General features: G+C 38.7%; 1 protein-coding gene across 1 annotated transcript; it reads right to left on the bottom strand.

Moving 5' to 3' along the window:
• Positions 1-4,031: 4,031 nt before the first annotated feature.
• LOC125239354 (ras-related protein Rab-24-like) lies at positions 4,032-21,314 on the bottom strand. The gene is made up of 5 exons (XM_048146910.1): positions 20,989-21,314; positions 14,150-14,238; positions 10,786-10,912; positions 5,174-5,321; positions 4,032-4,405 (listed from the first exon to the last, which is right to left on the bottom strand). The coding sequence occupies exons 1-5, from the start codon at positions 21,100-21,102 to the stop codon at positions 4,269-4,271; spliced, it is 615 nt and encodes a 204-aa protein (XP_048002867.1). The 5' UTR covers positions 21,103-21,314; the 3' UTR covers positions 4,032-4,268.
• Between the last annotated feature and the right edge of the window lie 330 nt (positions 21,315-21,644).

The raw sequence follows: 21,644 nt of genomic DNA, 5'->3' as shown, positions 1-21,644 counted from the left end.
TATAAATTGGGTTACAACCCCGCGAAGCCCATAGTCCTATTTTTAGGACAAAAAGTATTTAAATATCTCTGCTATACCTAAAGGTTGACTGGTAGAGAATGCTGTCTGGCATTAAGTCCGCCTTTTGTACTATAAGTTTTCTTTCTTTGTGTACAATAAAGTTTAAATAAATAAATATTATAGGACATTCTTACACAGATTGACTGAGGCCCACGGTAAGCTCAAGAAGGCTTGTGTTGAGGGTACTCAGACAACGATATATATAATATATAAATACAAAACACATACATAGAAAACATCCAAGACTCAGGAACAAATATCTGTGCTCATCACTCAAATAAATGCCCTTACCGGGATTCGAACCCGGGACCGCGGCGCAGCAGGCAGGGTCACTACCCGCCAGGCCAGACCGGTCGTCAAATTAATGAAACAAATAGGTTAATAGTACGAAAATTAAAAAATCCAGCGTCTAAAAAGTAGAACAATTTTTATTGATGATAATAACTTTAGTATTAACTATTTAGAATTGGATGATAATATTTTGTCCTAAAAAAAGGACACTGGGCCCGATAACAAAAAATATTGTGACATATTATTCAGTTATCCTTAAATTATAGTTTCTAATATAATGGATACAATGCTCTTAGTCAAAATATTTTAAACTTAGATACATTTCTAATAGTAATAAAAATAGCTTCTTTTTATATTAAATAAAGCACGAAGTGACGAAGCGTGTTGCAGATATTGTGGTTTGTTTTATTGATAATGTAGAATAAAAATCTGACGACGCTTGGGCGGATTACATTTGTGTTTTGACGAAGCATGTGGCGGATCAGGTTTGTATTTATTTGGTTATTAATAAATTATTTTTTATTAAAAAAAAATAAATAAATAAAAATAAAAAAATAAAAAATAAAGCATTTAACTTTTAAGCAGTTCTCAAAAAGTTTCCACGTTCCACGTCAGCAAACTTTAATTGATCCTATTTTGTTACCAACATTTAGTGATATAAGTCGACTTTCGTAAGATATATACAGGATAATTGTTATAATTAAGAAAATATAGATACTAGAGAACCTTAACGACCAAATAAAACTTACTAAAATCTCAATTCATGAAATAAATTATGGTAACAAAAATGGAATACATACAACCAAGTTATTTCAAAATTACATACTGAAGAATTTGTTATTTTTAACAACATATAAAATTATGAAGTTTACTTAACAGTTGCACAGGCTATCAAAATCACTGCAAACTTAACTTGGTCTCATGACCATAGCTTACCTTAAAGCTTTTACTATGGTAGATAATAAAATAAGCTGCTAAGTTCATATAGTGAGGCCGAACCAATTCTGTGAAGCTTGACCAAAAATATACACCCTGTTTTTATTTAATTCCGTTAACTTTAAGGGAACTGGCGTTACTCTTAGGCTTATGGAATTATTAAAAAAAAATTAATTACTGACCACGTATGTGGCATTGGCATCCCTTACCACTTCCTAATGTTATTTGTTTTGACATGTGCCGTCAAACACTTGACAATGACTTTAATGTTATGATTTAGGTCCTCTCACACTAATTAATTCATTATTACGTATGGAAGGGAAACAAAATATTTTTTTCAGTACAGATGGTGTTTTTTTTACGCACTAGTGCGAGAAGTGTTTCATTATATGCTAGGTCGAAACTTCGGAGGCTCATCTGTACTTAAAAACGTCGCACGATAGACGTGCGAAAATGAAATTCGTAACTCGTGTCGATTTAAAACACTCCCTTCGGTCGTGTTTTAATTTATCGCCACTCGTTTCGAACTTCCTTTTTTACGCACTTGTATCGTAATGTACTATTTTCAAATTTAACGAAAAGGGTGGTTCCTGATGATGAACCTAACTGCGTGTCGAATTTTACGGAAAACAATAAAAATACGGTGTATGACTATTGTCAAGAGGGCGGGCGCTGTTATTCCAATGAATGCGGTGACAGTTCAGTATAGTATGAAGATAATAGTTCTAATGAAATTCCGCAAGATGACGCCTAGTCATATACAGCGTGTGGATTCCATACGGGCGAATAATGTATCCAGTTATAGTATCTGATCATACGAATCGTATAGGTCCTATACGATTCGTATGATCAGATCCTATACTATAGGATAATCATTTTGTTAAAAAGTGCTACTAATTAATAGTAATATTTTTTTTAATCTGGCCAAGCAGCAATGTACGCCGTCCAACTTAATTTGAGATGACATAAACGTCATGTCGTAATGACGTTTAGGTAGGTACGCTAATTGATGTGGACTTAATACATTGCGTGCTGAATTATTGTGTATGAAAAAAAATCTCATCTATTCCAAAAACCGGCCAAGAGCGTGTCGGGCCACGCTCAGTGTAGGGTTCCGTAGTTATCCGTATTTTTCTCAAAAACTACTGAACCTATCAAGTTCAAAACAATTTTCCTAGAAAGTTTTTATAAAGTTCTACTTTTGTGATTTTTTTCATATTTTTTAAACATATGGTTCAAAAGTTAGAGGGGGGGGGACGCACTTTTTTTTCCTTTAGGAGCGATTATTTCCGAAAGTATTAATATTATCAAAAAATCTTAGTAAACCCTTATTCATTTTTAAATACCTATCTAACAATATATCACACGTTGGGGTTGGAATGAAAAAAAATATCAGCCCCTACTTTACATGTAGGGGGGGTACCCTAATAAAACATTTTTTTCCATTTTTTATTTTTGCACTTTGTTGGCGTGATTGATATACATATTGGTACCAAATTTCAGCTTTCTAGTGCTTACGGTTACTGAGATTATCCGCGGACGGACGGACGGACGGACGGACGGACGGACGGACGGACGGACAGACAGACATGGCGAAACTATAAGGGTTCCTAGTTGACTACGGAACCCTAAAAAAACCATGTAGTTAGGCTCCTTAGGTCCGATACTAATTGTTAATAAGATATTCGCCCGTATGGAATACACACGCTGTATTTCTGATCAGGCTTTAGTTATAATTGTTATAAAGGATTTAGTTGGAAGATATAATAGTCTTTTGATTGTCGGGGTTTAATAGGGTCCCCCCACATCTAGCGTCTCGCCAGCGTCGCGTCGGGCCGACTGTATGGAAAAAGACGTCGACGCGGCGTCAGGCTTTGCCCATACAGTTGGCCCGACGCGACGCTCGCGAGACGCTAGATGTGGGGGGACCCTTAGACCGTTTTCACATTATCCGATCCGATATCGGATGTCGGAAGGATTTCAATATAAAAATTCCAAGATGGCGCCTGTAATGTATGGGATATCGGTCCGACATCCGATATCGGATCGGATAATGTGAAAACGCACTTAGTTTTCAACATAAGCAATATTACTTGTCTTTGGAACGGCAAGCAACTTTAAAATTTCATTTGACGTTTTCTCTTTTAACCATAAAGGAATAAGAATAAGGGTCTAAGACTTGTAACTCCGTACATCAGTAAATGCGGGTTATTTGTATAGGCATAGTTAAGTGACATCTAGCGACAATCACGCGTCAACTAGCGTAAATTATCAGAACTGCAACTTGTCAATAGATGTCGCGACGAACGAAGAGTCTAATGCTCACTGTTTTATTAATCAGTATTCTGTTTTCAATTCCTTGTAATATAAGTTGTAAACTGTTATAATTAAATTTTTGGCAGACGAGACACAGTTGCCACCTAGTATCGAGTAGTGGTAGCTACTAATGTACCGAAGGAAAGTTTCAAAAATCCAATCCAAAATTTTCACATAGGAAAACTTCGGAAACTTTCTATACTTTTTTTAATACTACGTCGGTGGCAAACAAGCATACGGCCCGCCTGGTGTAAAGCGGTCACCGTAACCTATGGACGCCTGCAACTCAAACAGTGTCACATGCGCGTTGCCAGCCCATTAGAAACTTACTTACTTTTTTTTGTATGGACAATTGTATGGATGGAAACTTTCCATTTCATAAATTTAAATTCTCTTTATTTTTCGTGAATTTTTCAAGATTTTTTTTTCTTTAAAGTTTCCGTAACTTGCACATCACTAGTGGTCCCTTACTCATTCCTCTATGCTTTTACGGCCCAGCCACGACATTGGTCTAAGCGCGACAGCGGTGAGCGGCAGCCATACGTGCGAATGAAAAGTCCCATCGCTGTGTCTCACTCTTATGTATGGCCGCCGCTCACCGCTATCGCGCTTAGACCAATGTCGTGGCTGAGCCTTTAAAGGGCATCAGGATATAATAACATTTCTCAACATAAGCAATACTGCTTGTCTTTCGCACGGTAGGCGGCCTCGTCCTTCAGTATTTGCACGCGAAGGTCCTCTACGTTTTTCATCACTCGTTTGTCGGACGCACAGTCGTCTACTATTTTTTGGAAGAGTTCCTCTGAAACAAATTATTTAAAATCTTATTGTTACTAAAGCCTTTTTAACATCTTTGATGCCATTGTGAAGCAGTCAGTTTTGTAGGAGGTAGGGCATAGCGAATGATACTCCGCTTTGTGTGGTAGGGCACAGCACAGCGGATATCGTCTCGCTCGAATCTAGAGCAGAGCCCAACTGGGGTAGTACCTCCGCCTTACAGAAGACCGCAGCCAAATAGCACTAGACCCTGCTCATAGTGTTGTGTTCCTGCCGGTGAGTAAGGCTGCCAGAGCTCAACGAGGGTGCGGTATGCTGATGACGGGAGGACTTACGGAACTAACTTGTTCCGTCTATTGTCCTTTGAGTCGTCGGCAACCCAAACCTTCCTTTGAACTTGAGCACTCCTTTTTACTGTGTATTTAACACAGCAATAGGGAATGTACAAGTTTCTAATTGGGTGGCAACGCGCATGTGACACTCTTTGAGTTACAGGCGTCCATAGGTTACGGTGACCGCTTTACATCAGGCGGGCCTCCCGCTCTGGCAGCCTTACTCACCGACAGGAACACAACACTATGAGTAGGGTCTAGTGCTATTTGGCTGCGGTCTTCTGTAAGGCGGAGGTACTACCCCAGTTGGGCTCTGCTCTAGATTCGAGCGAGACGATATCCGCTGTGCTGTGCCCTACCACACAAAGCGGAGTATCATTCGCTATGCCCTACCCCCTACAACCTCTTTATTGTACTGTGCTGTGGGTATAATATGGCGTATTGTAAGTCACAGAACTTACCGACATTCTCGCCAGTTTTACTAGAAGTCAGGAAGTGACCCTTAAGCCCCTGACTGTAGGTGGCTACCGTTTCCAACGGTACCTCGCGTTGCGCAAGCCCGGAATCCAGAAGGTCCTTCTTGGTACCGCAGAGGTACACTTTGCAATCCTGTAAGCGGAAAAATTTAATTTTCATTTAATAAATACATGTACTACCAAAGACTTATATGTAACTCCCTATAGACCGATAAAGTCTAAAAAAAAACATACCTCAAAACCATACAGAAAAAGGTACTATCAGATGCAAAAGTGCATGGCGAATTTATCAATGAATTCATTCATAATTTCTCCATGCAATATTGCAGCTCACTGTACGGTGAGCTAGATGGCGTTACACCTTTGGGGTACGCTCGGCTAGATGGCGCTAATATTAATATTTGACATTTTAACACATATAAATAAATAAAATAAATAAATATTTTAGGACATTCTTACACAGATTGACTGAGGCCCACGGTAAGCTCAAGAAGGCTTGTGTTGTGGGTACTCAGACAACGATATATATAATATATAAATACTTATATACATAGAAAACATCCATGACTCGGGAACAAATATCTGTGCTCATCACACAAATAAATGCCCTTACCGGGATTCGAACCCGGGACCGCGGCGTAGCAGGCAGGGTCACTACCGTACCGACTGCGCCAGACCGGTCGTCATATCAAGCTAAGAATATGGGCCAAATTGTCAAAACGGAGGTTCAAAAGTTTTAAGCCTGTGTCGAGAGATGGCAGTCTATAGATGCACTGTGATTACACATTTTATTTTGACAGTAATTCTCTATAATACCTACTCGATCCTCTTTGACTAATACTATAAATGGGAAAGTGTGTCTGTTTCCGTCCGTGTGGTGACGGGTTAAGAATTTCACCACCCCCTTTCTTCCCGTGGGTGTCGTAGAAGTCGACTGTGGGATATGGGTTAAATTGTGGCGTAGGCGAGAGGCTGGCAACCTGTCACTGCATTGTCATAGTTTCGTTTTCTGTCAACCCCTTATTTGCCAAGAGTGGCCCTGAAACGAGTAGTTTCAGGTGCTCTGCCTACCCCTTCATGGGATACAGGCGTGATTGTATGTATGTATGTATGTATGTGTCTGTTTGATCGTCCATTTATCACGGCAAACGACGAATTGAAGTGTTTTTATGTGGAGATAGTTGAAGGGATGGATAGTGACATCAGGCTACTTTTTTATGTCCTTCTAACCTTCCACTTCCCTAAAATGGGGGGGGGGGGGATATTTGTATGAAGCATGCTGTAATTTTCGAAATTAACGCGAGCAAAGCTGCGAGCAAAAGCTAGTACATACATACATACATATAGCCTGACAAGTTTTTATTTGACCCTCGCCACGTTGCGGATTTTCAGCTGAACTAATTTCTTTTACTGGCAAGGATTAATATTTGACACCCGTCGTCGAAAGTCATTGAATGTCAGTGATGTAAACGAGAAGTAAATATTTTTGATTTTCTAACGGTTTCATCGCAAATATGCCCAAATTAAAAAAGTGAAAATAATTATACTTAACGAGATAAATTACTAACAACAAAAAAGGATGAAGGATTTCACAGTATTTCGATAACAATGTTCCGAAATCGGTTGTTGACATGTCCGGTACTGACAATGTATAGTGCAGCTCTCCTGTACTGATTATTTAATTTCGATTTAGCTTAATATATTTTTTGTTCTTATTTAAGGTGTCTGTAGCTCAGCCGTGAAAATGATTTATAGAAATAAGGAAGCCGTTACATCATTGACACCAGTATAAAACAAGGTCCCACGCAAAAACAAAATAAACATCGACGACTTGGATAAAGGCACAAGATTCATGGATTTTAGACTGTACGGAAACAAGTAGCGAGTATTTAAACCATGCTTATTAAACTTTGATTCTCTAAAACCCTGTTTTCATTTTCTACAAATATTTACGCGAAACCAGTACACGCTGTCCCCATTATACATGACGTCCGAACATTATGTCGAAAAATGTCAAAGGGAAAGTCACCAGGCCATGATGGCCTCTCTATCGAGCACCTGCGTAATGCCGGTTGTCATTTACCACGCGTACTTGCCATGTTGTACAACTTTTGTATCGGTCATTCTTACCTGCCTCCCGACATGATTAAAACTCTGGTGGTACCAATTATCAAGAGCAAGACGGGAGATATATCCGATAAGTCTAATTACAGACCAATCTCCTTGGCCACGATAATAGCAAAAATACTAGACAGTGTGCTTAACTTGCATTTAAAAAAGTATGTGAAACCCCATGATGCTCAGTTTGGTTTTGTACCTGGGCTATCTACGGAAGCTGCCATTCTTAGTTTAAAGCACACTGTCCGGTATTATACAGACCGGGATACGCCAATTTATGCCTGTTTTATGGACCTCTCGAAAGCTTTCGACACGATTTCATATGATATACTTTGGCGTAAACTGAAAGATGTAGGGTTACCACCGGAGTTAATATCAATTTTTAAATACTGGTATCTACACCAGGAAAATCGAGTAAGGTGGGCAGGAGAGCTCTCGGACCCATGTGGTCTGAACTGCGGAGTGAGGCAGGGGGGTTTGAGCTCGCCGTTGCTCTTTAGTTTATATATGAATGCACTGATTGAGGGGCTCAGTAGTACTCATACAGGGTGTTACGTTGACGGTGTCTGCGTCAATAACCTCAGTTACGCAGATGATATGGTACTGCTGGCCCCCTCAGTTAGCGCATTGCGTCAGCTAATTGATGTATGTGAGGTGTACGCGACGGCACATGGTTTGGCTTACAATGTAAGTAAAACCAAAATTATGGTATTTAAGGCGGGAAGTAAATGCCCTTTCTTTATTCCACCTATAGCCCTCAAAGGTGTTCCACTCGAAAGAGTGACACAGTTTAAATATCTGGGACATTTGCTAACCGACGACCTAAAGGATGACGTAGACATGGAGAGGAGCGCAGGGCGTTGTCAGTCAGAGCGAACATGCTGGCCCGCAGATTTGCTCGGTGTACAGATGAGGTCAAAATTACTCTCTTCAAGGCTTACTGTACATCACTGTACACGTCAAGTCTGTGGGTTAGATATACTCAGCGGGCTTACAATGCCCTGCGCATCCAATACAATAATGCGTTTAGGATGTTGTTGAGACTGCCGCGTTTCTGCAGCGCGTCGACCATGTTTGCAGAGGCGCGCACAGATGGCTTCGATGCTGTGTGGCGCAAGAAAACTGCCTCACTGCTTGACAGAGTGCGCGGCAGTAGCAACAGCATTCTAAACATGATAGCAAATAAGCTAGATTGTCCGCTGTTATGGGCAATGAGTCAGAGGACGAAGTCACTTTTAATTATTAATTATTAAATATTACTTGTTTAATTTTGTTACTAACATAGATAATAAGCGACTTAACTAACACATTTCTTGGACCATTTGATGTCTGAATTGAATAAATAAATTAAATTAATTATTGCCATATGAAAGCGGTTTGTAGCGACACTCTTTCAGGGTGAAATAAAATCTTGTCAGGCTATACCTACAATCACGCCTGTATCCCGTAAAGGGGTAGGCAGAGCACATGAAACTACTAAAGCTTCAGTGCCACTCTTGGCAAAATAAGGGGTTGAAAGAAAACGAAACTGTGACATTGCAGTGACAGGTTGCCAGCCTCTCGCCTACGCCACAATTTAACCCATATCCCATAGTCGCCTTCTACGACACCCACGGGAAGAAAGGGGGTGGTGAAATTCTTAACCCGTCAACAACTCAACACACAGGCATAAGCTAGTATTGGAATAAAAACTGTAAACTGTGTAGGTCAGTTGCGGAACTTCGGACCGTCAACTACAGCTCCTGAGGACGCCTCGTAGAGAGGCGAAACACGTGTCGAGTTTTGTATTTTTGGTGGTGGGTTGTTGTAATTATTTGCGTATTTATTTTTATTTTTGCGGTGAGAGGGTGGGAAAATTAATTGCATGTAAAAATACGCAAGTAAGTACAACAGGTTAACACTGATTGACTTGCACGTTATCAATTCGCGGATTAGCAAAGGAACGTTCTAGTTTATGAAAACTGTAAAGATCGAACCAAAACATGTTTTTCTTTCTCTATCGACGAAAACCGTTTAAAGGTCTCTGGTGTCGCTTAAAACAGATAAGTTTTAGATAACTATTTCTATTTTTGAAACATTTTTTGTGGTTATTTTTGTTATTTCTTTGTGGTAAGGTCCGACCGAGACTTCCTTCATACAACTGTCCGTTTTCACATTATCCGATCCGATATCGGATGTCGGAAGGATTTCAATGGAAAAAAATCCAAGATGGGGCGTGTAGTATGGGATATCGACCCTACATCCAATATCGGATCGGATAATGTGAAAACGCAAACGCGACCGAGAATCTCGGTCAGACCTTTGTGGTTTTAGGATATTATACCAACTTTTGCCTTAGATGTCATTTTGACGTTTACTGTGAAAAGGTTCTACAAATTGATTTTTTTTTTATACTACGTCGGTGGCAAACAAGCATACGGCCCGCCTGATGTAAAGCGGTCACCGTAACCTATGGACGCCTGCAACTCAAACAGTGTCACATGCGCGTTGACACCCCATTAGAAACTTGTACATTCCCTTTTGCTGTGTTAAGTACACAGCAAAAAGGAGTGTACAAGTTCTAAGGAGGGTTCGGGTTGCCGACGACTCAAAAGACAATAGACTGAACAAGTTAGTTCCGTAAGTCCTCCCATCATCAGCTCACCGCACCCTCGTTGAGCTCTGGCAGCCTTACTCACCTACAGGAACACAACACTATCAGTAGGGTCTAGTGCTATTTGGCTGCGGTCTTCTGTAAGGCGGAGGTACTACCCCAGTTGGGCTCTGCTCTAGATTCGAGCGAGATGATATCCGCTATGCTGTGCCCTACCACACAAAGCGGAATATCATTCGCTATGCCCTACCTCCTTCTATTTCACTATACAGATTCACTATACAGAGTGAATATAAAACCACGTTCGTGCCGTGGGAACTAGGCAGAGCCCTGGTATGGGACGCTACTTGCGTAGATACCTTCGCGCAGTCCCATATCCAGGCGACCCGCACTCAGGCCGGTGGTGCGGCTGACCAGGCCCAGATTCTCAAGCGCCGCAAATACTCGTCCTTGCTTAAGGACTACGAGTTTGCGGCGCTTGCTATGGAGACACTGGGTCCTTGGTCGGCCGACATGAAAGCCTTTGTGGGAGCTCTGTCGGCTCGGCTTATCGACTCTACTGGAGACCCTAGAGCTGGCGCGTATTTCTCGCAACGTATCGCACTGGCGATACAGCGAGGAAATGCCGCCAGCATAATGGGCACCATGCCGCAGGCGGATTTGTTAGATGGTGTTTTCTTTTTATAATTGGGTTCTTTTATTTTTGTTATTATTTTCTAATTAATATTTCTTTAGTATTATTTTAAGCTCATTTTTAAGTAGTGATTTAGTTATAATTTAGTTTTATTTTATTTGTAAGATTTTAATTTAATTGTTTTTATATGTTTTAATGGTTATTAATAAATAAATTAGATATACAACCAAAAAAATATATAAAACCTCTCACCTCTTCAACGGTCCTAAGCTCAGTCAGCCAATGTCGTAACCTGCTCCAGGATTGATGGCACGACGGGTCGTAGCAGATGACTGCCGCGTGTGCTCCTCTGTAGTACATACGCGTCATCGCTTCGTATCTACAAGTATTAAAGCACATAATTTCAACTTTCATGATACATACATACAACATACAATCACGCCTGTATCCCATAAAGGGGTAGGCAGAGTACATGAAACTACTAAAGCTTCAGTGCCACTCTTGGCAAGTAAGGGGTTGAAAGAAAATGAAACTGTGACATTGCAGTGACAGGTTGCCAGCCTCTCGCCTACGCCACAATTTAACCCATATCCCACAGTCGCCTTCTACGACAGCCACGGGAAGAAAGGGGGTGGTGAAATTCTTAACCCGTCACCAAACAGGCGCACTTTCATGATTTTTACACATATTTAAAATTTATTTAAAAATCCCCCCCCCCCCCCCGTGTGGTGACGGGTTAAGAATTTCACCACCCCCTTTCTTTCCGTGGGTGTCGTAGAAGTCGACTGTGGGATATGGGTTGTTTAATACAAAACATATAGCGTGTAAGCTTAGCTTAAGTATTTTTAGCTGTAGCAACATAATTTGCAGTTGCCTTATATTTGAATCTGGCAACTCTCTCTCTTCTCCCGCGATCCAACCCGACGACATGTACGCGACCACTTTTTGTAACTTTAATTATTTAAAAAGTTAATAAAACTCAATTTAAATTCAAAAAGCGCATTTTGTTTTCTCCATGGGTTAAATTGTGGCGTATGGGATAGGCTGGCAACCTGTCACTGCACAATTTCGATTTCCATGGATACAGGCGTGATTGTATGTATGTATGTATGTATGTATGTATTTAAAAATATTTTAAGCGGGTTACTCACGTATTAAGTCGAATGCGCGTGCGTCGCGCTCTCGACATGTAAATGCGGGGTCGCTACTCTCGAGAAAGATCGAAAATGGATCGAAACATGTCGAACGCTATATCGACTTAATACGTGAGTAATTAAAATATTTTTCACCACACCAACTGTTTCAGGCTTACTTTGCTATTCGAAAACAGATAGCAAAATTGCATTTTATCCACAAGAGTGCAAAGTAATTTCATACAAATTTTAACTTGATGTCTTAAGCTGGCTGGTAGAATTTACCTATAAATGATGATGTCGAATCATAAATATTGAATAAATTGATGGATTTGATTTAATTTGATGTTTTATAGTTAGTATTTTGTTCGTGTTGGTGTGGTGAAAAATTTTGTGTTTCACTCGGCGGCAAAGTTTGTTTAATCTTCGTGCCTTGAAACCCTCGCAACGCTCAAGATTCCACTTTTTGAACCACTCGCTACGCTCGCGGTTCAATATTGGAATCTTTCGCTTGCTCGGGTATCAATATTGGCACATGCGGTTAAACAACTACTTTGCCCCCTTGTAAAACAAATAACTATTTAAATATGTTTGAGTCTCACGGGAGTATTATAGTTAAAATATTTAAAATTGCAAACGGGACTTAATCGCTTATTACTATGTTTTAAACACTAACCTCCGACGTTTTAAGGACGGCATTGTCTCCGTGTTCTCGGAGCCGACTGCTGTTTAACTGTCACTGACTGCTAAATTTTCCTTCTACCGTTTAAATATGTTTAAGTTTGTCTCACTCGTATAGTTTAAATGCGTATACCCTTAGCTTAAGTCAATTACTCCCTTATTTGGTATTAGCTAAATTGTTACCCAATAGTTTTCTGATGTTTGCTAATTGTAGTTTTACTTACTAGATAGTGCTAAAATATGTATTGTTTCCGCTGAATTGTAGAACATGCTGAGTACACTTGTTTTGGATCTCGTGCTAGTTTTAAGCCACTTAGCATAAAATTTAATTGTTATCAAGATTTTGTACGAAATCTGTTTGGTGTACCTAATAAAGTAAAAAAAAAAAAAGATAGTAATACGCGATTAAGTCCCGTTTGCAATCTTCTAAATATATAAAAGAAGAAACTGACTTTTTTTTTATAAACTGGCCAGTGATTGACCTTAGTCGCACCTGATGGAAAGTGACGACAAGGCCGAGGTTGTAGCTCACTGGTTCAGTAATAGCCTATTCACTCTTGACTGACTGACATATCAACGCACAGCCGAAACCGCTGGTCCTATAGATTCCAAATTTGGCACGTAGGTTCCTTATAAGGTAGAGAGGAGCACTAAGAAAGGATTTTTCAAAATACAACTCCTAAGGGGGTGAAATGGGGTGCCAAAGTTTGTATGGGAAAATAAGATTATTACGCGGGCGAGGCCGCGGGAAAAAGCTAGTTTTAAATATTAAAGCACAATTATCCATACTAATATTATAAATGGGAAAGCGTGTGTGTGTCTGTTTGTCTGTCCGTCTTTCACGGAAAAATGGAGCGACATATTGACGTGATTTTTTAAGTGGATATCGACACGAGTTACGAATTTCCTGTTCGCACGTGTATCGTACGAGGTTTTTAAAGTTCCGTTGTCAACTAGGAACCCAACTATAAGGGCCATGTCTGTCTGTTTGTCCGTCCATCCGTGGATAATCTTTTTTTTATACCATGACAGTTTAGGTACTCAGTGACAGTTAGCACTAGAAAGCTAAAATTTGTTACCAAGGATTTTTATTATTATTATAGGACATTCTTACACAGATTGACTAAGGCCCACGGTAAGCTCAAGAAGGCTTGTGTTGTAGGTAGTCAGACAACAATATATATAATATATAAATACTTATATACATAGAAAACATCCATGACTCAGGAACAAATATCTGTGCTCATCACACAAATAAATGCCCTTACCGGGATTCGAACCCAGGACCGCGGCGCAGCAGGCAGGGTCACTACCGACTGCGCCAGACCGGTCGGTCGAACGATGTATATCAATCAAGCCGAAAAAGTAGAAAAAACTGTTTTATTAGTGTACCCCCTCTACAAGTACAGTGGGGAGTATTTTTTTCATTTCAACCCTAACATGTTGCTATTGTTGGATAGGTATTTAAAAATTAACAGGGGTTTACTAAAATATTTTTTGATATCATTATCATCATCATCGTCATAACGGCCCTTTATCGCCTCTGCTGAGCATAGGCCTCTCTAGTACACCACTTCTCCCGGTCCTGAGCTAGTCTCATCCAGTTGTGACCCGCCATTTTCCGGATGTCATCGATCCAACGGATACGGGCCCGTTTCTCGAAAGGTACAAGCCTTGTATTACAAGTGCGCGAACTGTCAAATCGTATGGGTTGTCATGGAAACACACTTGTAATACAAGACTTGTACCTTTCGAGAAACGGGCCAGATATTTCTAACATTTTTGATATAAAAGTAAGTAACCTTTCACTGCCGGCTGTGTCCCAGATGCCAACATTAAAGTCTCTGCCATCGGAGCGCATGGTTTTCGCACAAAACGCTGCACCGATAGTCTGAAATATAAAATATTATTATAAAGCTTATTATTGATCTAAAAAACAATACACATACATACAATCACACCTGTATCATATAAAGGGGTAGGCAGAACACATGAAACTACTAAAGCTTCAGTGCCACTCTTGGCAAATAAGGGGTTGAAAGAAAACGAAACTGTGACATTGCAGTGACAGGTTGCCAGCCTCTCGCCTACGCCACAATTTAACCCATATCCCATAGTCGCCTTCTACGACACCCACGGGAAGAAAGGGGGTGGTGAAATTCTAAACTCTACTAGTAAGTACACTTTATAATACTAGCAGTGATCCAAAACAATAACAATTAAAACACTAAAATTTACACCCTACCTGTCACTGCAATGTCACAATTTGGTTTTCTTTCAGCCCCTTTTTACCAAGAGTGGCACTGAAACTTAGTAGTTCATGTGCTCTGCCTACCCCTTTATGGGATACAGGCGTGATTAAATGTTATGTTATGTTATATGTAAATTTACACCAATTAAAATACGGAAATATACACTAACTAGCTTTTGCCTGCGGCTTCGCTCGCGTTCTATTCGACAATTGCGGAATGTTCCATACAAACTTCCACCCTCCATTTTAGGGAAGTGGGGGGTTAGAAAGAGACAAAAAGTAGCCTATGTCACTCTCCATCCCTTCAACTATCTCCACTTAAAAAATCACGTCAATTCGTCGCTCCGTTTTGGCGTGAAAGACGGACAAACAGACACACACTTTCCCATTTATAATATTAGTATGGATTGACTAGAACTGCACTAATTTTATTTGAAATGGAACCCACAACAAAATACCCTATAGGCCTATATTATCCTCCAACCCAAACCATATTAGTATCATGAAATACTAGCAAAATCTGGGCTAGGACATAATTTAAATTTAAATAACATACTACTTTAAATCTGTATTAAGAATGTATATCAAAATATACACAAATGCTACAGAGAAGGATATTGCTACATCTTGGCACATAGCTACACATAACTTCACATACACACACATACACACATAGTGAGCATATATTGAAGTTCAGGAATTAAGGCTTAAGTGTTGAAGTCTTCTTTTTCTTTGTAAGGTCCTGGCAGAATATCAGCGATGTGGCTTGCCGCATCATAATGCTGAGCCAGCGCCTGTTCTCTGCCACGACACATGGTTTTGAAAATTTGTATTCTTTTAAAAATGTAACTAAGTAATTAGCTTTTAATTTCTAATATCTGGGCGACCGAGCTTCGCTCGGTTCTGTTTCGTATCCTTGACCTGTGTCGCCATCTAGTTCGAAAATAAATAGTACCTACATCGATCAATCGAAAGAACTCTCAGTCTTAACAACACAACTACTCCACACGAGATGGCGCGCGTTTCGTCACAAAAGCTCAGTGTATTTTTCTATTCGTGTTAGCCTTGACCTGTGTCGCCATCTAGTCTTTGAAGTAAATAATACTTACATCGACCGAAAGACTTCTGTCTCAACAGTACAACTACTCCACACGAGATGGCGCGCGAAGAAAAACGCGTGAAATCTCGAAAATTCGCGTTTTCCGGGACCTAAGGATATGTTAGATCGATTTTTCACCCACTAAAACCCCCACATAACAAATTTCAGCGAAATCGTTAGAGCGGTTTCCGAGATCGTCGGTATAAATAAATAAATAGATAAATAAATAAATAAATAAATAAATAAATATACAAGAATTGCTCGTTTAATAGTATAAGATTTTAAGATGCATGCCTTTTATCTTTTGTTTTATCTACCATGTATGTTGTGGGAATGAATAAAGTTCTTATCTATCTATCTAATATAGGTAATCTAGATTTACCCAACAGAAACGTAATTAGAACCAGTCCAACGGTTGTGCAAAAACCCCTGAGAATCCCCTAAGTCCAATTTGATCTACTCATTGGGTGTGGCCCACTAAACTTTATTCTATTTGCACATGTTTTACAAACTGTCTCTATTAACGCTCTTTGTAATATGGTTCACTATGGCTTAAATTTGTTTTTATTAACAGGTAACATTTATTAAGAAGGTTTCAAATTTGACACTACTGTTTGTGGAATTGAATTTGTCCAGGCAACATTTCTTAAAACCCTTACACTGCAAAACCTTTATGACTTTGCAACAAGGTTCAAATTGAGTTATAAATAAGTATCATAATATTTTGGTCCTCTCTGAATCACCAAGCTCTCCATCTCGTATTTCTAAAATATGAGCTACTTAAGATTCAGATTCAGATTCAGATTCAGAAATTTATTTGCTGAAACATGGTATTTACAATAAGGTCTTAATACTAAGATAAACAAGATTTTGAGTATTGTGAGACTGAAACAGATTATATTAATCAACTAGCTTTTACCCGCGGCTTCGCCCGCGTAATAAAAGTATTCATTAAGATTTTCATTTGGATCCTTAGGTTTCTCTGTAGGTATATTTATCTGCGATTATTTCGATTGCACATAATACTTTTGCTTGCAATGATTGTAGAAATATTATACATCGACCACAGCGTAGGTAATAGCCCGTATTTCGACACTATGATCGGTGGGTAAAAAGTACTTTTTTCTATTATCTCTTACAATTTTTTACATTTTGCTTATACTTATCGCAAACGTAATCTTCAAGCAAGCAAACAACGATCGTCTTAGAGCACATTGATTGTAAGAGACCGCCGACCGATTATCCGTATCCCTCTAACGATACCCATATTATCCGTATCCGTATCCGTATCCGTATCCCTATCCCTATCGCTATCGCTATCCCTATCCCTATCGCTATCCCTATCGCTATCCCTATCCCTATCCCTATCCCTTATCAAGATGTTTAATGATATAACACTTTAAGTTCTCGCGCTTTGTACACATATTTAAAGTCACATACAGGTCGAACGCGGTTAATTAACATTATTTTTACCTTTTTTCCCAACGTTTCGGCCAGGTTGCACTGGCCGTGGTCGCGGAAGACTGACGTCCCAGCAAAATGTCACCGGAGATGTAAACAACACAAAACTACCCGATATTAATTTATATAAATGTTCGGGGTAGACAAATAAATATAATCTACCCGCTTTTAGTTAATGTTTATTTCCCACCATGTTTATTTTAAAGGTAAAAATAATGTTAATTAATCGCGTTCGACCTGTATGTGACTTTAAATATATGTTTAATGATTTCTTATCAAGTGCTAAAATATAAAGTTTCATGGTTTTATCTTTTAAAATTAAGAAATCCCATACAAACTTTCAACCTCTTTTTCAACCCCTTCGTCCCTTTTTTTCGAAACAAAAAGTAGCCTATGTTCTGTCTCAGGGTCTAAAGATTGTCTGTTCCAAATTTCATCAAAATCGGCTGCGTGGTTTAAGCGGGAAAGCGTAACAGACAGACAGACAGACAGACAGACAGAGTTACTTTCGCATTTATAATATTAGTATGGATTACTGATACAACTAAATATATACCTACAGTAATAGTACATTACTACAGAGGCCGGGACAAAGGGGGTTGCCGGCCGAAGACATATAGACGGATAGGTCTGAGGCGGGCAACCCCATTTCCCGCCGAGGTATGTATAGTGCTTTTCTCAAACATGGTATGAAATATATAAAGTCTACTGAAAATAGTAACTTTGGATGGCTGTATCTCCTAAACGGTGCGTCGTAGCGCAAAAATAATCGAATAAAAGTTATAAAAGTTATAAGAAATGATATTTTATGTCATCAATTGTCATAAAACATTTTAAGGACTGCCATTGAACTTGGCACCCGTTTAGATCTCACTGCTTTTGTCGTTGACGCCAACAACCAAGGCATATATAATATTGAACTTGGCTCATATTTCCCTTTTTTGGTTTTGATGGGATTTTAACGTTACAATTGATCTTCAGTGAAACTATAGACCTGTCTTAAGTTCCTCTCACTTAGGTCACTGACCTCTTCCAGTAAATTGCGGTAGTGTGCGAAAAGTATGTTGGTGAGTGTGACGTGCGTTAGTGTGTGTGTAAATGGGGTAATTTGACAGATACTGAATTTTTACCCATCGTGACGGGCTCTTAAATCGAAAATAGTTTTTCCACAAATGTCTGCGAATTCCCAGAAAGTGGAGCAAGACGGCGGTTTTCCTGCTTTAGAAGTAAGTTTTGAAGAATTAGATGAAATAGAAGAGAGCCAAAAATCCAATATAAGTCATCCGCAGACGGAGAAGAATTCTGTTTCGCAGCCAATAATCACCGAACCAATTTGCGACGACGCTCGGAGTTCACCAGTGCTGCTGAGAAGTCCCAGTCGCTCCGAATCAAATGGAGACAGCGGGTCGGACTGACAGTTTATTTAGGCGTTATCTCAAAAATCTGTGATTTCCCAAAAACACCGCAAGTAAGTGGAAATAACGAAATTGTCCATACATTTATTATTATTTCCACTTAGTTGCGGCCAAGTTGAACAAAAAAACATAGTAGGTTAAGCAATTATCAGCCAACTTAGGACAGTTTTGTTTTTCACTTATATTCATTTTTTATAGGGTATTCCACAGATGTCATATATACCATAGATCAAGCAAACGTATCTACTTAGCGTGTCAAATGAACTCAGTGAAATCCACTGAGTTGTCCGTCTTTACTCACAGCTTGCAGCTTTCGGGCGTCAATTTTTGTAAGTTGAAGTCAACCAAAACATAAAAAATGCCTCGTTACGTGATATTCAATTGCAACAACACAAAAATTATGAACAATCAAGAGCCTGAGACATATTTAAAATTACAGGCAAGAATCAACTTCAGTACAAAATTTGACACGCTCGGCCCCTATACAAATATATGAATTTGTTTCTTCTATCTAAATTAATTTCTGTGGGGTATTCACATATAAAGATATTATGTAAATAAAAGTGCTAGCAAATTTAAAATAAAAAAAATAACACGAAGCAATGATGGCACCTACATAATTATTATTGTATTGAATTGTATAATAATAAGTGTTATAGTGTTATATTATGTTTATTGATTGAAAGATATTATAGTAAAATTATAAGAAATAAAAATGCTCATAATTGTTATAAAATACATTTATTTACACCACCTACCAATACCTGTTTACAAATGGCAATAGTGCAGCAAAATTACGATCGAACGCAATTGTGACATACTAATGCGGCTATTTTCATTAGCTGCCTCTCGTTGGTCATCGCTGCGATTAGCACGCTGGCTTGCTCTTTGAACATTTGTGTTACTTCGACGACCTAAATCTGGTTTTTTCTTTGGCATAGCCACAAAACAATTTTCACACAAAATCAAGTGAAATTTGCCAGACGTGTGCGTTCCTTCCGATTTAGTATTATTTCTTACAGTTTACAATTAAAATACTAAACAGCACAGACTATAGACCAATCAAGCATAGACTATAGACCAATAAAGCATAGACTACTTAAAATAGCTGTAACAGACGTGTGCGTTCCGATTTAGTATTATTTCTTATTTCTTTAACGGAATAATTACTAATTTTCACATTATTTTGCCATTCCTTATTTCTTGAACGGAATAATTACTAATTTTCACATTATTTTGCCAAGATAAATTAATAAAATCACAATGCGTTTGGAACGCACCTGTCATTAATGTCACGTCATTGTCAAGTTGTCAGGTAGGAACAATTTGTATGGGAAAAAAGAATCACTGTTTTCTTATTATCATCACAATATTTACGTGTTTTTACACTGCCTAAACCTTCTGCGGTCTAATACAAACATTTCAATACCAAAATTACGTAAATCGGTCCAGCCGTTCTCGAGTTTATAGGTAACTAACAAACGCATTTCATTTTTATATATATAGACTAACGAAAAAATATAATTGATTGCATATGATGAAACATGGAAGTAAGTTTCTGACATGTTATAGCTTCCAATATTTATAATATAGTCTAGTGAAAACTGTGTGTCTAGTAAATAAATAAATTTTAATAATTATTATAGGACACTTTTTACATAGATTAACTGAGCTACATAGAAAACATCCATAACTCAGGAACAAATATCTGTGCTCAGCACACAAATAAATGCTTTAGGTATATCATAGGCAAGCATGCTCCACCATAGACGGCATCATCACCAGTGATCGGTTTTTTGGATTCAACATGGGGTGAACGACCTCAATCATTATGTTAGTATGGATATGCCCCAGGAATCCAGGCTTAATGTTGTTAGAAAAGGCAAAAAAATATGTACAATGTCCACAATGCCAAATGGTTTTATTGCTCAACCAAAAATATAAAGCAACAACATTAACATTATAAACTTAAACTAAAAATAGTACATAACGTAATAGGCCTTAGAGATAATTTCGTCGTATCAATATTAACTTTTCTACTTGATATCCCGCGAGGGTGAATCCAAAAAACCGATCACTGATCATCACTTACCATCAGGTGTGATCGTGGTCAAACGTCTACCTATTCAAACTAAAACAAAAATCGATATTCGAACCCAGGACCGCAGCTTAGCAGGCAGGGTCATTACCCATTAGGCCAGACCAGTTGGTGTAGTAAATCATTCCAAATTCATAGAATAGCAAATATTTAAAACACCTACATAGCTACAATAAAGTCTTGACTATACTGTTGTCTATATTTAATCCAAACATTGGATTGAATACTGAATCACCTCAGTTTAACCTCGCTTAAAGTATAAGCTGAATCATTGTCTAGAAAAAACCTTTGTTATCTACAAACATAAACATACTCACATTTTGATATGGAGTCCCAGCATTGAAGCTACAATTGACGAATCTAATCACCAAACTCGTTTTCCCAACATGTTCACTCCCTAATAACACTATTTTGAAATCACAGCGGCTCATTTTCGGGGTGTAATTTCCAAAAAATGTTCAGATTAAAATTTAGTCAGAGTTTGATAGTTATAGAGACTTTGTATGGCTTATATCATTTCCAGATAATGTAAAATCCTTGGAATTCTAACAGTTTTAATAGCGATTGTAATTATTGTAATTAGATCCGTTCGGACAATATGAGAAACTCTCTGTATACTTGATTCAATATTTTTGTAGCGATAACAAACACATTGTGAAAAAGTGACAGATATTATGACACTGACATTGTTGAGACGTTTTCCAACCACGTTAACGTTTCGTAATGCTTGTAGTTTTAACAGACTACCGCCCCGTACCACGGTCATCCCCTTAATGAGAGCCAGAAATATATTTCTTTTACTCACTTTCACTTACGGGATGCCCTTGACAGGGTCCGGTAATGTGTAAATTTTAATTTCAAGTACTTAAAAAATGCGCCATTTAACTTGGTACGGTCCGCCAGTCTCCTACGGCTATTAAAATTAGAACCATAGACATTATTTTTATTCTCTTTTGTTTTCTTTGACAGTGAC

This window comes from Leguminivora glycinivorella, chromosome 25 (genome assembly GCF_023078275.1).
Source record: "Leguminivora glycinivorella isolate SPB_JAAS2020 chromosome 25, LegGlyc_1.1, whole genome shotgun sequence".
NCBI lineage: Eukaryota > Metazoa > Arthropoda > Insecta > Lepidoptera > Tortricidae > Leguminivora > Leguminivora glycinivorella.
The sequence above is the reverse complement of the archived record's forward strand: the minus strand, read 5'-3'. Positions and strand labels throughout refer to the sequence as shown.

Excerpts from the sequence above, each read along its gene's own strand:
- LOC125239354 (XM_048146910.1), bottom strand. The coding sequence starts at position 21,102 with ATGAGCCGCTGTGATTTCAAAATAGTGTTATTAGGGAGTGAACATGTT. Across the intron at positions 10,913-14,149 it reads GACACAGCCGGCAGTGAAAG|ATACGAAGCGATGACGCGTA; the intron begins GTTACTTACTTT and ends TAATACTTGTAG. Across the intron at positions 4,406-5,173 it reads TAAAACTGGCGAGAATGTCG|AGGAACTCTTCCAAAAAATA; the intron begins GTAAGTTCTGTG and ends AATTTGTTTCAG.